The sequence below is a fragment of the Penicillium atrosanguineum genome, assembly GCF_028827265.1.
Source record: "Penicillium atrosanguineum strain IBT 20685 chromosome Unknown utg000005l_segment0_segment0, whole genome shotgun sequence".
Classification (NCBI taxonomy): Eukaryota; Fungi; Ascomycota; class Eurotiomycetes; order Eurotiales; family Aspergillaceae; genus Penicillium; species Penicillium atrosanguineum.
Genome location: NW_026623137.1, coordinates 837,414 through 855,219, shown reverse-complemented (window position 1 = coordinate 855,219; position 17,806 = coordinate 837,414). Strand labels below are relative to the sequence as shown.

At 49.5% G+C, this 17,806-nt stretch overlaps 4 protein-coding genes across 4 annotated transcripts; all 4 read left to right on the top strand.

The window, feature by feature from the left end:
- Positions 1–932: 932 nt before the first annotated feature.
- Positions 933–5,699, top strand: N7443_006563 (sulfite reductase (NADPH) subunit beta; the record flags this gene model as incomplete). Its single annotated transcript, XM_056886619.1, has 4 exons — positions 933–963; positions 1,019–1,158; positions 1,219–5,613; positions 5,667–5,699. 4 exons carry the CDS (start codon positions 933–935, stop codon positions 5,697–5,699), a joined length of 4,599 nt encoding a protein of 1,532 aa, XP_056740268.1.
- A 1,266-nt stretch (positions 5,700–6,965) lies between these two features.
- On the top strand, positions 6,966–8,047 carry N7443_006562 (uncharacterized protein; the record flags this gene model as incomplete). Its single annotated transcript, XM_056886618.1, has 3 exons — positions 6,966–7,449; positions 7,506–7,771; positions 7,835–8,047. Coding segments are annotated over 3 exons (963 nt in total), but the record flags the coding sequence as incomplete, so codon positions are not given.
- A 612-nt stretch (positions 8,048–8,659) lies between these two features.
- Positions 8,660–12,869, top strand: N7443_006561 (DNA-directed RNA polymerase; the record flags this gene model as incomplete). The annotated part of the gene is made up of 2 exons (XM_056886617.1): positions 8,660–9,478; positions 9,540–12,869. The coding sequence occupies 2 exons, from the start codon at positions 8,660–8,662 to the stop codon at positions 12,867–12,869; spliced, it is 4,149 nt and encodes a 1,382-aa protein (XP_056740266.1).
- Positions 12,870–14,892: 2,023 nt separating this feature from the next.
- Positions 14,893–15,132, top strand: N7443_006560 (uncharacterized protein; the record flags this gene model as incomplete). The annotated part of the gene is made up of 1 exon (XM_056886616.1): positions 14,893–15,132. The coding sequence occupies one exon, from the start codon at positions 14,893–14,895 to the stop codon at positions 15,130–15,132; it is 240 nt and encodes a 79-aa protein (XP_056740265.1).
- Positions 15,133–17,806: the final 2,674 nt, after the last annotated feature.

The following is a 17,806-nucleotide window of genomic DNA, read 5'->3' as shown; positions in this document are numbered from 1 at the left end:
ACCATCTCGAGACACTATTACTGTTAGTCATCTTAACTTGATCGACTGGCCCAGTGGTTAAGGCGCCCGTCTTACACACGGGAGATCGCAGGTTCGAACCCTGCGTCGATCATAATTTTCTTTTTACTTTAATCACAATTGGACTCGGCTTTTTCTCGGGCTCAACTGTTTTTATTAAAATGGAAATAATCTTTTTTTTGGTTATTTCAGAAACCAGTTTCTGTTGTTATACCAGTTCACTACGGATTAGGGTCTACGCGATCACGCAATTCAGGGACCTAGCGGTCACGTTAATCGTTAATTCCCGAGCTTGATTGTTCTGTGTTCAAAAGTGCCTCTCGACCGAGAATCGGTAATTGCCGCTATACTATTGGTAGCCGTGCGGTGAGCAAAGGCAGAAGTTAGATTCATTCCTGTGGTCGATAACTGGAGATACAGAGGAAACATGTAGCGAATTGACCATATATCAAATCTAACAAAACATCTAGATCTATACAAAAGTCAAAAAACCGCCGGCAATAAATGGTGAGCTGCAGGCTGAATTCCAGAAAAAAAGCAAAAGCCGGCGCTGACGTGCTCGCAGCCGGTCACGGGTCCCCCGCATACTAGGCCCAAAAAAGTATGTTTGCAATGTTTGCAATGTATTCTTGCAACGATGTCGTGATCGTCCGCCAATCAGAAGGCTGCTGATCTAACCCCGATGGCGGAGAACTGACTGGATGATGGGATGAAATCCCACGGTCAACTTTTTTTTTCCCCTTATAGGTTGTTGGATCAGAGAGAACGGACATTGCATTGTGTCAAATCTTCTATCCTTCTTGCATTCATAAGACAATTTACGTCAAGTGGGAAATCGCCGGGCGCCGACAAGCCCTATCCCGCGAGTGATTTCTCAGCCCACTTGAGCTGTGAACTCACAGCATCTGCCCGCCATGGCCTCCATTACAACTGCTGCTGATGCAGGTAAGCTATCTGTCCATAATATAACTGAAAACCAATTGCTAACGTGTATTCCAAGTGGCGAGAATCGCCTACCAGGCCAGTGACGTTGTCCTCTCCGTCCAACCTTCCTTGCGGACGGACTCATTGTTCTCCAAGTCCCTCAAGGCCTTGAAGGCAAACAAGACCGCAAGCGCCGTCTCAAGGGGTACTCCCGAGGTGGGTGCACTGCTACATAGCGGAATAATGGACGCGACATTCAGCTAACTTCGTCATCAGGTGCAAGCCATTCGCTACAACGAGGACCCTCTGCTGTCTGCTTTCCACCCCCTGCAAAAAGGCGAGACTGTGTCCGTTGTCACCAGCTCATCAATCTTGATTTCCTCTGTTCCTCACCTCTATCGCCTTGCCAACTTCCCCGTTGTCATTCATGTCGCTCTGGAGCCCACCCCGTTCCCCGATTACTCAGTGATTAGCTCCATCCGCCAGTGCGGCTTCACATTCCTGCACTCTGAGACCGTGCAGGAAGCTCAAGATATTGCCATTACCGCTCATGCATTGGCCATTAAGTCTGGAAAGGGTGTTATCCACTTCTTCGACCCCGCCAACTCCGCCAAGGATCCCGCTATCACTGCTGAGGATACCGAGGTTGTGAAGAAGATCCTCAACCTGGGTGGAAATGTGGCTACTCACACTTCCTCCGGAGCCGAAACTCTGTATGCTGACTCTGGCCGCGTTGCCACTGTCTCTGCTGAGGACCTAGAAGTTGCTCCTGCTGGCCAGGGTGAGACTTCCGCCAACTTGAATGTGCCTTCTCAGACGCAGACCCCATCAAACGTTAGCGTCGAAAACTCGTCTGTTGGCTCTTCCCGCCGCGACAGCAGCGCTGGTAGCGAGGCTCCCAGCTCTACCGCCACCACCGTGGATAACGCCAGTGTGCGTCCCGTCAATGCTGCCGATATCTTCGAGTGGACCTCCCAGATCTGGACTGCTCTGTCCAAAGAGGTTGGCCGTACCTACAGTGCCATCGAATACACCGGACCTGCTGACGCCAAGTCCGCCGTCTTCGTCTTTGGATCTTCCGGTGTCTTCGCTGATGCCCTGTCTCACCCTCAGGCTAACAGCGAACTTGAGAACATTGGTCTCATCACCGCTCGCCTCTACCGCCCTTGGGTCGGTGGTCAGATCGTGAACTCTATCCCCGCCTCGGTTGAGAAGATTGCCGTCTTGGAGCAGGTTCGCAAGACCACTAAGTGGGGTCCTTCATTCATGGACCTGCTTTCCAGCGTGACTCCCTCCACCGTCCGTGGTCAGACCCTCAAAGTCGTTGGATACCGTCTTGGATACGTTGAGCCCTCCACTGCTGTCCAGGCTCTCCGTGGTGTTCTCCAGAATCTGCAGGCTTCTTCCCCCATTCAGAACCTGGATATCGGTAGCTCCAATGTTCCCACCGCCGAGGAGGCTCTTGAGCAGCCCCACATTGAGAATGCTTATATCAAGATTCTCAGCCAGCTCTTTGGTGAGCGTCTTTACATTGCGAACCAGCTCGGTGCCCAGAACGCCGGTGTCTCGTCCACTATCGCTGCCAGCCCCGAGTATGGCTTCGGTTCTCTTCTTGCTCGTAAGGAGCACCGTGAGCGCTTTATTCGTGAGGTTGAGGAGGCCTCCAAGTCTAGCACCTTTGCGACTGATGTGCCTAAGGACTGGTTGTCGCGCTGGGCTTTGAGTGCCAAGGAGGCTGCCAAGGCTAACAAGATCGCTCCCGATGTCATTTCTCGCCTCTCCAACGACGGATCCAAGCTGTCCCGTGAGCTGCTTCAGTCAAAGCAGCTGTTCTACGAGGAGTCTCAGTGGCTGATTGGCTCCGATGCCTGGGCCTACGATCTGGGCAACTCTGGTGTTCACCAGGTCCTCGCCTCTGGCGCCAATGTCAACATGTTGATCATTGATTCGAAGCCCTACTCCGAGCGCACCGCTGCTGATGCAACTCGCCGCAAGAAGGACATTGGTCTTTATGCTATGAACTTTGGCAATGCCTATGTTGCCTCTACTGCTGTCTACGGCTCTTACACCCAGGTTCTTCAGGCCATGGCTGAGGCCGAGCAGTACAAGGGCCCCTCCGTTATTGTCGCCTACCTTCCCTACCACCAGGAAGACGACTCCGCTCTTACTGTTCTCCAGGAGACCAAGAAGGCCATTGATCTTGGCTACTGGCCTCTGTACCGCTGGAACCCCGCAAATGATGGGACGAGCGAGCCCAAGTTCGCTCTGGACTCCGAGCGCATCAAGCGCGAGTTGGAGGAGTTCCTTCGCCGGGATAACCAGCTAACCCAGATCATGAACCGTCACCCCAAGTACTCACCTGTGCTTTCTGAATCTTACGGCACTGAGGTCCGTGCCTTGCAGAAGCGCAAGGCCAAGGACTCATATGAGAAGCTTTTGGATGGCCTTTTCGGTGCTCCCCTGACCATTCTCTTTGCATCCGACGGCGGTAACGCCCAGAACATTGCAACTCGCCTTGGTAACCGTGGTCGCGCCAGAGGTCTGAAGACTATGGTCATGGCTATGGATGAATACCCGGCCGACGACCTCGCTACTGAGGAGAACATTGTATTCATTTCCAGTGTTGCCGGTCAAGGTGAGTTCCCTGTCAACGGCCGTAGTCTTTGGGAGCACATCAAAAACTCCGGTGACTTGGATTTGTCTTCCATCAACTATTCCGTCTTCGGTCTTGGTGACAGCCACTACTGGCCCCGCAAGGAGGACAAGATCTATTACAACAAGCCCGCCAAGGACCTCGATGCCCGCATTGCCTTCCTGGGTGGCCGTAAGCTGACCGACCTTGGTCTCGGTGATGACCAGGATCCTGATGCTTACCAGACCGGCTACTCCGAGTGGGAGCCCCGTCTTTGGCAGTCTCTGGGTGTTGACAAGGTCGAGGGCCTGCCCGAGGAACCCGCCCCGATAACGAATGAGGACATTAAGGTCCAGTCGAACTTCCTGCGTGGAACCATTATGGAGGGTCTTCTGGATGAGTCCACTGGTGCCATCTCTGCCAGCGACGCCCAGCTGACCAAGTTCCACGGCACTTATATGCAGGATGACCGTGATGTTCGTGACGAGCGCAAGGCTCAGGGTCTCGAGCCTGCCTACAGCTTCATGATTCGTTGCCGTCTTCCCGGTGGTGTCGCTACCCCTAAGCAGTGGCTGCAGATGGATGCCATCAGCAGCTCGCACGGTAATGAGACCATGAAGCTCACTACCCGTCAGACTTTCCAGTTCCATGGTGTCATCAAGCGCAAGCTTCGTGGCGCTATGCAGGCTATTAACGCGTCTCTCATGGATACTCTCGCTGCTTGTGGTGATGTCAACCGTAACGTTATGTGCAGTTCCCTCCCCGAGCTGTCTGACTTCCACCGCGAGACCTGGGCTTTCTCCAAGAAGATCAGTGAACATCTTCTGCCCTCGACCACAGCCTACCACGAGATCTGGCTGAAGGACGAGAACGACAAGAAGGTTCAGGTTGCTGGTGATGCCGTCGTCGACTTCGAGCCCCTATATGGTCCCACATACTTGCCCCGCAAGTTCAAGATCACCATTGCCATTCCTCCTCACAACGACACTGATGTCTACGCCCACGATATTGGTCTGATTGCCATCAAGGGTGCTGATGGAAAACTGGAGGGCTTCAACGTTCTTGCTGGTGGTGGTATGGGTACCACCCACAACAACAAGAAGACCTACCCCCAGACTGGTCGTATGTTCGGCTTCTTCCCCAAGGAAACTGTTCACCTTGCTTGTGAGAAGATCATGCTCGTCCAGCGTGACAACGGTGACCGCAAGAACCGCAAGCACGCCCGTCTCAAGTACACCATTGACGACATGGGTGTCGAGGTTTTCAAGAGCAAGGTCGAGGATCTTTTGCCCGAGGGCTTGAAGTTCACCGAGCCCCGCCCCTTCAAGTTCGACTCCAACGTCGACACCTTCGGCTGGCTGAAGGACGAGAAGGGCTTGAATCACTTCACTTTCTTCATCGAGAACGGTCGTATCGAGGACACCGCCGAGTTCGCCATGCGCACTGGTCTCCGCGAGCTGGCTGAGCTCGGCAAGGGCGAGTTCCGTCTCACCGGTAATCAGCACTTGATTATCTCTAACGTCACCGACGAGGACCTGCCCCTGGTCAAGGAGCACATGGCCAAGTACAAGCTTGACAACACGAACTTCTCTGGCATGCGTCTTTCCTCCTCTGCCTGCGTCGCTTTCCCCACTTGCGGTCTCGCCATGGCTGAGTCTGAGCGCTACCTGCCCGTCTTAATTTCCAAGCTCGAGTCCACCCTCGAGGAGAACGGTCTTGGCCGTGACAGCATTGTCATGCGTATGACCGGTTGCCCCAACGGCTGTGCCCGTCCCTGGTTGGCTGAGGTTGCCTTCGTCGGCAAGGCCTACGGTGCCTACAACATGTACCTGGGAGGTGGCTACCACGGCCAGCGCCTGAACAAGCTCTACCGCTCTTCCATCAAGGAAGACGAGATCCTCGAGATCATGAAGGATCTCCTCAAGCGTTACGCCCAGGAGCGCAACACCGACGGCGATACCCCGGAGCGCTTCGGTGACTTCTGTATCCGCGCCGGCGTCATCAAGGCGACCACCAACGGAACTAACTTCCATGAGGGTGTAAGTGATGCTTCCTCAAATCTACCCAAACTTCAATTCTAACTTCTCCATAGGTCGCCGAAGAGGAAGAGGAAGAAGAGGAGTAAATATTCACACCGAAAACCCAACGTGTTATGATTACCACGGGAAACCCAAAATCTTGTTCATTTCATTTTGCGATAATATCTGTCCATGTCCTTTGATGCCTCTAGACGCATTGTTTCTTGGCGAACGAATGGTTCCGCTCGTGCAAAACATTGCTGATATCTCTCTGTTCTTGTTTTTATTTTACCCTTCATGTACTCTTGGGTGTATCTATGAACCATCTGCTAGAATGCGTCAATACCACGATTTCATGTTCAAGAAATCTTCATAGAGCTGGGCCAAAAAAATGTTATAACTTGATGTGAGGTAGGCAGTCGTGACTTTGTTATTGGGCGTATTCGGAGAAAAATCTAAATAACAGAATGCCTTTCAAGACGAATTGACAGATATTTCACTAGAAGATGAGGTCCACGGGTGATTCGGCGTAGCAAAGACATCTCCGTTGTCGGGCTGGAGGGGCCTCTCATTGTTTGATCAAGCTCCACAAAATACGATTTTAGAGTAGACAATATTCAGGTAATTAAACTTTGATTGATTGATTGATGTTTAAAATCCTGCTCGAGCCCATCCCATCTCCACCAACAGTGAAAGCCAATAAGCCACCGCCGAACTACTCTACCTAACCAGATAGCACATCATGGGCCACGGTCGTATTGGCCTGCTTCAGTTCTTTGGTAATACAAGATCAAGGTTACATGATCAGGTCGGGCCGATGAGAGGCCCTGTGTTAAGACTATGTCTGTCCGACCAGATGTCAAGGACGACTATGTCAATAGGTTCAATAATTTGCAAACATATCGCGGGTCAGACCAGTATTTTGGTCCAGGCCCCGATCTGAAATGCGGGTAGTTTCCGAATGGTGTGTTCGAATGGGTGGTTGGTGCATCGTCAACTGTCTGCTCGGCGGCTCCTTAGCCTGAATGAGCGACGTCTCAAAGAGTGCGTCTCACACACTAGGAAGGCATTGAGATTGAACTCAATGGGGAGAGTATGCAAGGATGGGAGGGAGGACTGGTGATAAATCCCCACGGCATGACTCTCGGGTCCTCAGAAGAGAGGAAAAAGAAACCAGGGGCATCGCGTTTCGTACACAAAAAGAAAGGCGGTGGGATGAGCTATTTTCTGCCGCACCCCCGCTTATCGAACCGGATAACCGCTAGAAAAAAAGAACGATTTGAGAGGCAGGCTTCTTCCTGCTTCACTACCGTCTCTAATTATTTAATATTGCTCATTTATTCGCAGGGAGACTACTGATACACTTGTCAACCATGAGATCCACCGACGATGATCCGGTGATCGCCTCCTACGACATTGTCCTGACCGACTCAGACATCTCTCGATATGTCTTTCAATACCTCGACCGACCTGCCAAACTCCCCTACAATGCGCGAAGGGGCCAGAAGCCTACCTCACTGCGAATGAAGCCCGGCACCGGCATGGTAGAGATCGAAGTTCCCATCCAGACCCGAGGCACCTACGACGTGAACAAGGGCCTCAAATACGGCGATGCGATGAAAAAGAGTCGCGCCAATCGTGATGGTGGCGCCTTCGGAATGGCTGGTGGCTTCAGCTCTGGAAGTCTGGCCAGTGGTGGAGGTCGAGTCAAGGCCGAGGGAAGCGGCGATATTGAAGTGCTGGACAGTAGGAAGATGGTGGACCCGTCGTCATTGGTCACTACACAAGCGCTTGGAGGCCGCATTAAGCCCCAGGAAGAAGGAGATCCGGTCTACATGCTCGCTACGTTCAAAGGAAGTGAGTGTGCAGTCTTCCGGTGTTTCTGTGATCCGTACGCTAACAGCCATACTCAGAAAATCTGCACCTTTCCCCGGTTTCTGCAGTTGTCCAATTACACCCCCAGCTTCACCATCTCGATGCGCTAGATGAAGCTCCCAAGGGTCGTGGCTCCAAGGGCAAGAAAGATGACGAAGATCGCCCGGCTGAGTCCGAGGCGCGTGCTATTGATGTGAAGATCAAGGGCGCCGAAGATGGAGGCGCCGTCCTTCAGGGAAACCTGGAGCTTCTGAAAAAGATGCAAGAGGAGAAATGGAAGAAATTTGAGTGGGTAGATGCCGAGGTATGTTAGATTCGACAACCCGACCTTGACAGTGAACGATAGCTAATCGAAACTTCTGTTTAGACCGAGGACTCATGGTTCACATATGAAAACTACATGATGAACCCGAACGTTGACGAACTGCCACAACTTGAAGCAACCATCAACAGTGAAGACTATCTTGATGGAATGAGTGCTCCTCGAATTGATCCTGCACGGCCAGAGATGACGGGATGGGCCATGAAGCAGAACCGGCAGAAGCAAAGAGAAGGACGGTCAGACGGCGAGGATGAAGAGGGGTGATACGGGCTATTGAAACAAAACTCCCATTGCATAAGATATCAATAAAGGCGCTCTTCTGGTTCACGAACATATTTGATCTCCGCACAACTTGACCATTGGACGATATATTGCAGATTGTCTTGAATAAATAGCACATGCCTATAAGACCAAAGTCTAGCCCTGGGGTAAAATTTAAATAGTAGCCTCCCTCAAGTTCCCACAGCTCTACTTAGCTTCAATATTTTTACGGTTGCCACTCGTATTGTGATCCGCCAATCGGAACTGCGATTAGATCGGATAAGGTCACGTGAAGTCACGCGTTCCGCGACGCTTTTTTTCCGCTGAATCTCCGTTCGCTCTCGTGCTCAACATCCCTTTTGATTCTCACCCGTTCCTTTCCTTTTCTGTCCTTCTTATCACTCGGGTTGAGGCTGCGGGACGGCATCGGAAACAATCTCGACAGAATTGTCGACCAAGTCTCTGTCTTTTTAACCGGTGGAATCGTTCAGTCGCTTCCCCTGCTTCAGCTGTCGCAGTTGTCCTCATGCTATCCATTTAATCGCCCACCCATCGATTCGCATCCATCTATATTCGTTTAATCCCTGTTATTGAAGCGCTACATGCATCATGTTGTCACGCGTGGCCCGTCAGAAAAATGCCCTCTTTCACCTCCGGAAGGCTAATGCCCATCGGGCATTGGCTGGCTCCTCCATGCTGCGTCTTCATTCCAGTTCCAGTGTTTCGAGCCCGATCCTGAACTCGCAAACTACATCGACTCAGACCCGACACCGACGACCATCTTTCCAGTCACAGCGCAATCTCGCCACAGCAACCGACCAGTCTGTCCTCGACCAGGGATCCTACATGCCCTTGGACGACACCCCCTACTCCGCATCTATGGATATAAAGAGTCCCTTCGACAAGCCGGCTTTCGGCATGACCAACCCTTTTGATGCTTCCTCCCTGGTTATCCTCGATGAGACTCCCCAGTCTCAGCCGAAAGTCCACCGCAAAGTCAGAGGTATTGGCGGCGACCAGGAGGAGATGCTGGCGAACTTCGATATGTCGATGAAAGTTGGCCGGTTTGATCGAGCTGCAGCGTTGCTCAGTCGCTTAGGCTCTAATTTCGCCATCGGCTCTCCTGAGTACTTAGCCCTCCATAACCGTTACCTGAAAGAAATGGTTTCCCATATGATCATCACTCGACAGGAATACATGGTTCTGCCGTTGCAAAAATGGTTCGAGGTGGATATGCCCGCGGCTGGTGTCTTTGCGAACGCCGAGACTTTTGCCGCCATGATTCGCATGGCATTGCGCATGTTCCACGGGGGCAAGCGGGAGAGAGCGGTGCGACGGTATTGGGAACTGGCGAAGAAAGTGGACCTTCACGAGGAACTTCTGGCAGTCGAGGTTCTCACTGATCTGGATCTTGGAGAGCTGTCCAAGGTTTGTGCCCTTCTGATTTAATTGGAAAACTGCATGGATTTTACTAACGCTTGATTTGTAGATCTGTTGGTACGACCTACGTCAACCCTCCCTTGACCACTTCAATCTCGACGATACTACAACACAAGAGCAGGCGATTGCCGTTGAGAACGAAGTTGCGGATGTCCTTGCGGCAGAACAAAAAGGCCTCGGTCTCTCGTCGTTGAAGGAGTCGCTCTCCCTATTCTCAGATAACTCTCAAGTCTCTGTACCGGACAATTTTGAGGGCACCGAGGAAGAGAAGGAATATCTTGTCACCAAGCTCAGACAACAAAGGCTCGAAGCCGATACGATTAAAGCAGCCACTGCTCGCTGGCGCGCCGAGTTCGATGAAAGGACAAAGGCTGGCCTGGACATGATTTCGGGAAAGAGAAACGTCAATGCCGCGATGAGTCAATGGCACACCGATCTTGTGGCCGCTATCAAGGAGGAAATTCAATTTGCCACCAAGGCTGAAACAGAGCCAGTCCGGACTCGTGAAGCAAAGGAACGTCTTGAATACGGCGTGTACCTGCAGTCCTTGGACGCAGAAAAATTATCAGCCATCACAATTTTGGCTGTGATGTCTGTTTTCAGCCGCGGAGGAATGGAGAAGGGAATCAAGCTCTCTACTCTTGCGTCTTTCATTGGCCGTGAGGTCCAGGATGAGTTGATTGCTCAGGCTTACATGAAGAAGAGCGCGAGCTCAGATACTCGACGCACCGAAATGCTCAAGGACATGCTCGCAGGGCGCAAGGGCAAAGACGGCCGACCCCGATGGAGACACTTGGTTGAATCAGTGACCCACGAGGACCCTGAATTGCACTGGGGCCAGCGAACCACAGTCAGAGTTGGAGCAGTGTTGATGAAATTGCTATTTGATGTCGGCAAAGTCACTGTTCCCAACAAAGACGCCAAAGCTGGCGAGGCGAAGATTATCGTGAAACCTGCCTTTTTGCATGCATACGAAATTACATTTGGAAAGCGTCTCGGTCTCATCCACATGCACCCTGAGATTGTCAGAATGGTGGCCAAGGAGCCTCCTGCAGAGCTCATTGGTCGTCATCTTCCCATGGTATGCAAGCCCAAGCCTTGGACGGGCCTCAAGGAAGGCGGATATATGCTCTACCAAAGCAACATCATTCGCACAACACCTGGCGAGTCTTTGCAACCAGCCTATATCAAAGCTGCCTTGGAACAGAATGGCCTTGAAGCAATCCGGGATGGTCTCAATGTGCTCGGAAACACCGGTTGGGTCATCAACAAAGAGGTCTTCGAGGTCATGCTTGAAGCCTGGAACAAGGGCGATGCCCTTGCGAGTCTAGCACCTCTTGAACCAGATCTTCCGGTACCACCCAAGCCTGCCACTGATGCGGGCTATGATGCCGAGAAGAAATGGCAGACTCTCATGCGTGAAATGGAGAATCTTCGGGCAGGATATCACTCAGTGCGATGCTTCCAGAATTTCCAATTAGAAGTCGCGCGAGCTTTCCGTAATGAGACGTTCTATCTGCCTCACAACCTGGATTTCCGTGGACGAGCTTACCCGCTACCTCCTTACCTCAACCAGATGGGAGCTGATAACTCTAGAGGCCTTCTCTTGTTCAGTGAGGCCAAGCCGCTTGGTGTCAGTGGTTTGCGTTGGCTGAAAATTCAAATTTCCAACCTTGCCGGATTTGACAAGGCGAGCATGTCTGAACGTGAACAGTTTGCCATGGACCACCTTGACGATATTCTCGACTCTGCCAACAACGGTCTTAACGGCAAACGGTGGTGGCTGAAGGCCGAAGATCCATGGCAGTGCTTAGCAGCTTGCTGCGAACTCCGCAATGCTTTGCGTTGTGAAGATCCCACTACATACCTCTCTCGCCTGCCCATTCACCAAGATGGTTCTTGCAACGGTCTTCAGCATTACGCTGCTCTAGGCGGTGACCTTGTTGGCGCCCAGCAGGTCAATCTCGAGCCCTCTGATCGGCCGTCCGATGTTTACACTGGTGTCTCCGAATTTGTGAAGATTGCAGTGGAAAAAGATGCGGCCGAGGGTGTCGAGATTGCCAAAGTTCTTAACGGAAAGATCACCCGAAAGGTCGTCAAGCAGACAGTCATGACTAACGTCTATGGTGTGACTTTCATGGGTGCTATGCGCCAAGTCAGGAAGCAGCTGAATGATCACTACCCCGAGCTTGATCCCGAAACGAAAAAGGCTGGTTCTTTGTATATTGCCGGAAAGATCTTCGAGGCCTTGGGATCCATGTTCAACGGAGCCCACGAGATTCAATACTGGCTCGGTGACTGTGCCAGCCGTATCACTCAGAGTTTGACCCCAGACCAAGTCGAGACACTTGCGAACGAGGCATTGCTGCCCAATGGTGACTATGCCCCCGGTGACAGAAGCATTTCCAAGCTTCTTGACCCAGTTAAGAAGTTCCGGTCTACTGTCATCTGGACCACTCCTCTGGGACTCCCAGTTGTCCAGCCTTACCGTACCCGGAAGGCTCGTCGTGTGTCCACTAGTTTACAGGACCTCAATATTGTGGACGTCAACTCTGACGATGTGGTCTCCCGACGCAAGCAGCTGCAGGCATTCCCGCCAAACTTCATCCACTCCCTCGATGCGACACACATGATTATGTCTGCTAATGCCTGCAACAAAGCTGGCCTCGCTTTCTCCGCAGTCCACGATTCTTTCTGGACCCATGCCGGTGATGTCGACAAGATGAACTCAGTTCTTCGTGATGCATTCGTCCAGTTGCACTCTGACGACATCATTGGGCGGCTTGCTTCGGAATTCAAAGTTCGTTATGGCAAGAATCTATTTTTGGGCAAAATTTCGGCCTCCAGCAAACTTGCTCGTGCCATCAGAGAATCGCGCAACAAGAAAGCATACCGATTGAAAAATACGAGACTCTTGGAGCTGATCGACGAGAACCGGCGCCAACAGCTTCTACGATCCGAGGACCCAGCGGAACAGGCTGAAGGCCGTGCTATGGAGACTCCTGCCGCTCTGTTCGAGAAAATGGGCTGCACAGCAGAGGATTTGATCATCTCCAACTCTCTGGGTGAGAATAAAGTTGGTCACATCCCCGAAGATATTGAAGCCGCTGAACGGAGACCTGATGCCGCGGGCATTGACCCCAATGACCCGGCCGTTCAGAGTCTGTTCAATGAAGTTGATTTGATGGATTCGAAGCCAACCCCCAAAGCCGATGCTGAAGGTCTCAACGACTCAGTTGAAGTTACCGAGAAGAAGCCCAAGAAGAGCAGCGGATCGGCGCCTCTCTGGCTTTGGCTACCCATGAGCTTCCGTGACGTGCCTAAGAAGGGCGACTGGGACTTGACTCGGATTCGCCGCAGTGAATACTTCTTTTCTTAAAGATATATCTCCTCTTTCGGAGACCGTTGCACGCATTTGGTTGGAGTTGTTACACTACATTTGGATTCATATTGTCGGGTGGTCAACCGACTGTATATTACGTCTATCCTGGCAGATGGCTGTCAGGACGCATTTTATTTTGCATGTACATTATACGCACGATTTTAGCATCAATAGCGAAAAAGTAAATAATACTCATCATCATACGATTGAATCTCTCAATCTTAATCAGCTTATATTTTATTGGATTGAATTCCAATAGAAACCAAAGGGAAGCGGTAGTTAGTCGCAGGCTGCTGTATATGGACTCCACAGCAGCCGGTAGAGACAAGGGGCTTTATATCCCTTCTCGCTTGCCCACCTCTACTTAACCCGCTTATATCTCAAGTGCTTGTATAGCCGGACCAAAAAAACATTTAAAAAAACCTAAAGAGCTAGATGTGTTTCGGTGCCGCTCGGGAGATTACTCTAATATTCAATCTGGATATTCACACTCTGGAAATCCACTGCCATTCATGGTAGTGGACAATGTAGCAAGGGGTCGAAATATTGACACTCTGGTTGTGTCTGATAAATGAGGTGTGTGAATCGATGTTCATTGTAAAGTAGAGAAAAAATAAGTTCTTGAATCCAATGGATGATAGAGGATTGATTTTGAGGTAATAATATCAATGGTCCGTCCGGTCAAGACCATATTCGAATTATCAAGTACTTCGTCAAGGAACGTATTAAAATCAAGACTCTTTGCTGAACCTCTCGATTGGAAATGATGGAAAAGAGTGAAAGATCTCAAGCCAGAGTTCTCGGCAAGCCATTTCATGTGACATGTTCGACACCACATATGCCGACAGAGGATTACGAAACAAAGGCCACAAAGAGAGACAATGCACCATGTAAAAGTGGGGAACCATCGGGTGAACCTAGCAAACCTGTGCACTTACAGAGACCAGTTCACAACCATCGAGATTCTCGGTTGAAGAAGTCTTTCAGATCGAACTAGCACTCAAGGTTAATAATCTATCAGGTGCTTGATCTAGTGTCTACCAGATAGTCAATCCCTACCCTCGGCTGGCAAGTTATTGGCTTCTGGAAGAAAGAAAATACTCAGACCAACAATTCACCCAGGGACAACGAAAAGAAGTTGGGTTTTACAAATGTAACCGAGATAAAGATTAGAGGTATGATCAGTGCCATATGAACTGTAGAAAAAAATTCAAGTGCCATGAGTGTCTCAATTGAGAGACACGAAACTATAAGTCGATTTAGTCAAAATGGATGCAGTGATGTCTGTACACACATTTTCATTGATCCCCAAACTCCGACTCAAAATAAGCCAATCCTACGTCAACTTACCTTCGTGTTCCTTGCAGGTCTGTATTGTATTAGCTGAAAAAGGCACATGGGCGATAGTTATTTTTTGTGAAAGAGAGGCGGGAGCAAGGGCGCACCAGTCTGATTAATGATAATATAATGAACTAAAGAATGTGCCTGCATATGGGGATATCGACATTCCACATGGAAGTGAAAGTAGCATTTCCACATATACAGTAGCCGATGTGCGTGCTGATCGATCACTCAGTCAGCCCAATTTGGATCACTTTGAGTACACTGAATTAAAAACCTGGAGTAATGACGAAAAATAACGAGTACTATCGGCCCCACTCCAACGAATGTTATCAGGAACTAAAGCAGTCTGTTCCCTCCCTTATCCCTTAAGCAGGTTTCGAGATCTTGCAGGTTTCTGATGTCTTTACCTGACTAGTGATTGGGTAATTCGCCCCTCATGATTCTTGGATGGTTGTTTCTATCCTTGGAATATGCCTGGCCTGTTAGTATGATGACGTCATTTAGAATCATCGGTCCATGGCGAACCCCGTATGCCCATAATCTATATTAATTGGCGAATGCCTTACAATGTATTTGACCAGTCAATCTAATAATTCCACAAAAACTCATCTTACCGAGTCACGATCGTGAGAAAGTATCGTTTAAAAGCAAACAAAACGCGACCTCGTCACTCAAAATGGCGCCTTCAGATTCCAGACCTATGCTCGGGAAGAAAGCCGCACCAGCGGCTGAAGAGGATAGCATTAAAGAACAAAGTCAACGCGATCCCGCCCCGAACACAGCAGAGCATCCAGATTCCAGACCTATGCTAGCGAAAAAGACCCCACTGGCAGCCGAAGAGGAAAGCGTGAAAGAACAAACCCAGAGCGATTCCACTCAGAACAAAACGACTTCTGGGGGAAAATCGGCACTATGAGGCTGGTCAGTGAATGGAGCGAGATTCTCGATGGAGGGGAGCTGCGGGTAGAGAAGGATTTTGATCCAGAACTAAGTTGAATTATTCCTGCTGGGGTGCTTTACAACCATCGTTCTCGGAAAGTAATACTGAGAAGGACAGAGGCAAGCATGCTAGAAGTGGGACGGGCGAACAATACGCATGGTATCTTCGTATTAAATGTATAAGCGTGGTCTTACCCTTGTCAATCAAATTAAATTGTCTATTCCTCTACTGAAATAGAAATTAACGTAATCAGGTGATAGCTGAACTAAAGAACAGTGAAAATGAAGTCAATAAAGATAGTGGAAAAGACACATATTGATGAAAGAATTTTATTATCAATAAGATGAAGATACCAATTTGAACATATTGGGGGCGAAGTAATTGATCGCGTTGATACCTGCGGCCGTAAGCTAAGTTGAGTGACACCGGGATGTGAGACTTAATTAGGAATCGCTGGGTATTTATTAGGAATTTTGAAGCCAAAAACGGCAGTGCAGAGTCTCTGTCTATAGGGAAAGAACAGCTGGAATCGGCTCATGTTCAATGATAACATGTGTAGCTTGGAAACCTGGGGAATCCGGAACCACCCCCCCCGGGAATATTTCCAGCTCGGAGGCTGCCCGACGTAAACAACATATGGAGAAGTGATAGAATGGGAAAGGTGGCATGAGTAGAGTTGGAAAATCTCGGAGCACTGACGGATGACATGGTCAATACCGGAAGGGGGGGGGGGGGGGGTGAAGTGGTGTTTCGGCGCATATTAGTCCAAGGGCGATCTCCGGCGGCCGATAGAGAAATTCGACTTATAAAATTTTCGGACCAGCAGGATCTCAGCCTGTGAACTGATAGCCAGACCAAAAAGAGGTCTCAAAAGGGCCTCCATATTTGTCTTTAGTTGTTTCTTGACATCTTTTTTGGCATCCTTCTTAAACTCTTCTTAGACAACTTTTTGTTTCTTATTCAAAGTGCCCTTCTCGATACCATTCGAATATGTCGAGGGGAATACGGCAAGGCCGCCTTTTTGGAACTACTTACATTATTTACTGGTCCGTCGATATACTATTTGAAGATCTACTCACGTAACCTATGTATTGTAGTGGTGAAACACATGACATAATAGATGCCAGTTGCGGCCTGGGGTGTCATGAATACCCTGAGCGTATGCAATATTCTCTTCATGAAGATAGAGATAGAAAAGATATCTACCCAATTCATTACAGTTTTCACCACATTCTTTGATTCATATTACAGCATTAAGGGTAGTACGCAGCACCTCATTCAGAACAACCTCCGCCAGCTTCTTGCAGAGCCTGAGAGTGGTTGTGTGTATTCTCCTAGTTAGTGTTACCTACTCTGCCGAGCCAGTCTGCCATCGAGCCATCCCCATTCCAGTATACAGCTCGAAAATGGAGCCTAGGAAGGTAAGCCTAAAAGGATTACGAGTCGGATTTTTCTGTCGGCCGTCGTAGCGGTCAGCTTTCGACTGAAAAACTTTTACCAAATCTCAATATGATAAAAGCTAAGCATAGTTGAATTGGCAGTCTAGAAGAGATCGACACAACAGATTTGGAATACATATGCTGTGTTATAGAGAATCTCTGAGAGTTTTGGAAACAGTGAGTGCCAATTGCTAATTTGATCTTGCCGATGAAAATGATCATCAAACATGGCTTAGGAAGGGCCTTTTACTGGCGCGAGTATCCAAATTTGAAAAAAGCAATCACATGGAATATCATGTCCTTTATTCATCTCGACACTTGGAGAGACTGATACCCACAAGCCAAACCACCGTGTTAGCCTCCTTTTGGGTGACCCCTTATTTGCACTGTTTTAATCCTTAGCCACCTGCTGTCATGTCTGACGATATGAGGTCCTAAATTAAAGGCAATTTCAGACTTACCAGATTTCCCGAACAAGTTCCCTGGCCCGGGCAACACAAGAAAGTGCCTCCGTTGCAGGATTGTCCCCTCTGGGAGCACCCAGCTCTCGCTTCCAAGTTGGGTCCTGCATCGGCTGCAGCAAAGGCAGCTAGTGCAAGCAGAGCAATATACAGCTTCATAGTTGAGTATTTGACTTGTAAAGACTTTTTGAGATAATTAAAGGGGGCCGAGAGGCTTGTGTAGAGAAGATGAAGTATTTAGATGTACTCGTGCTGTTGAGGAATGAAGCTCACCATCTTCACAGGCGGTGGGCTTTATATAGACCCATTCCCATTCTAAATAGTTTCCAATACGCATTTGCGAGACTTGGCATACGCATACTTGGAATTGGATGCCTAATTGCTACACCGAAAATACCTCAAGACCATTAATTGGTTTCAAGTTTGAGGTTACATTGCAGAAATTTGATCAGATGACAACTGCAATGCCTCGGAATTGGATAATCTTGAAAGGCAGCTCATAAAAATGCACTTAACCAGCATGGTATTTCCGGCGATCATTCTTGGCGCTTCCTGGATCACGAGTGACCATTTGTCAAGTTTGCCTTGGCGTGTTCGAACCTATGCATGTAAGACTACACGAGTTGGGGCAAAACCCCGAAGTGGCAAAATCCATCTTCTATGCCAAGCGCTATGGTATGTATGCAAGTATGATAAACTAACAATCATATACCTGGGAAGTGCCTATATGATTGAGCAAGTGTATATAAG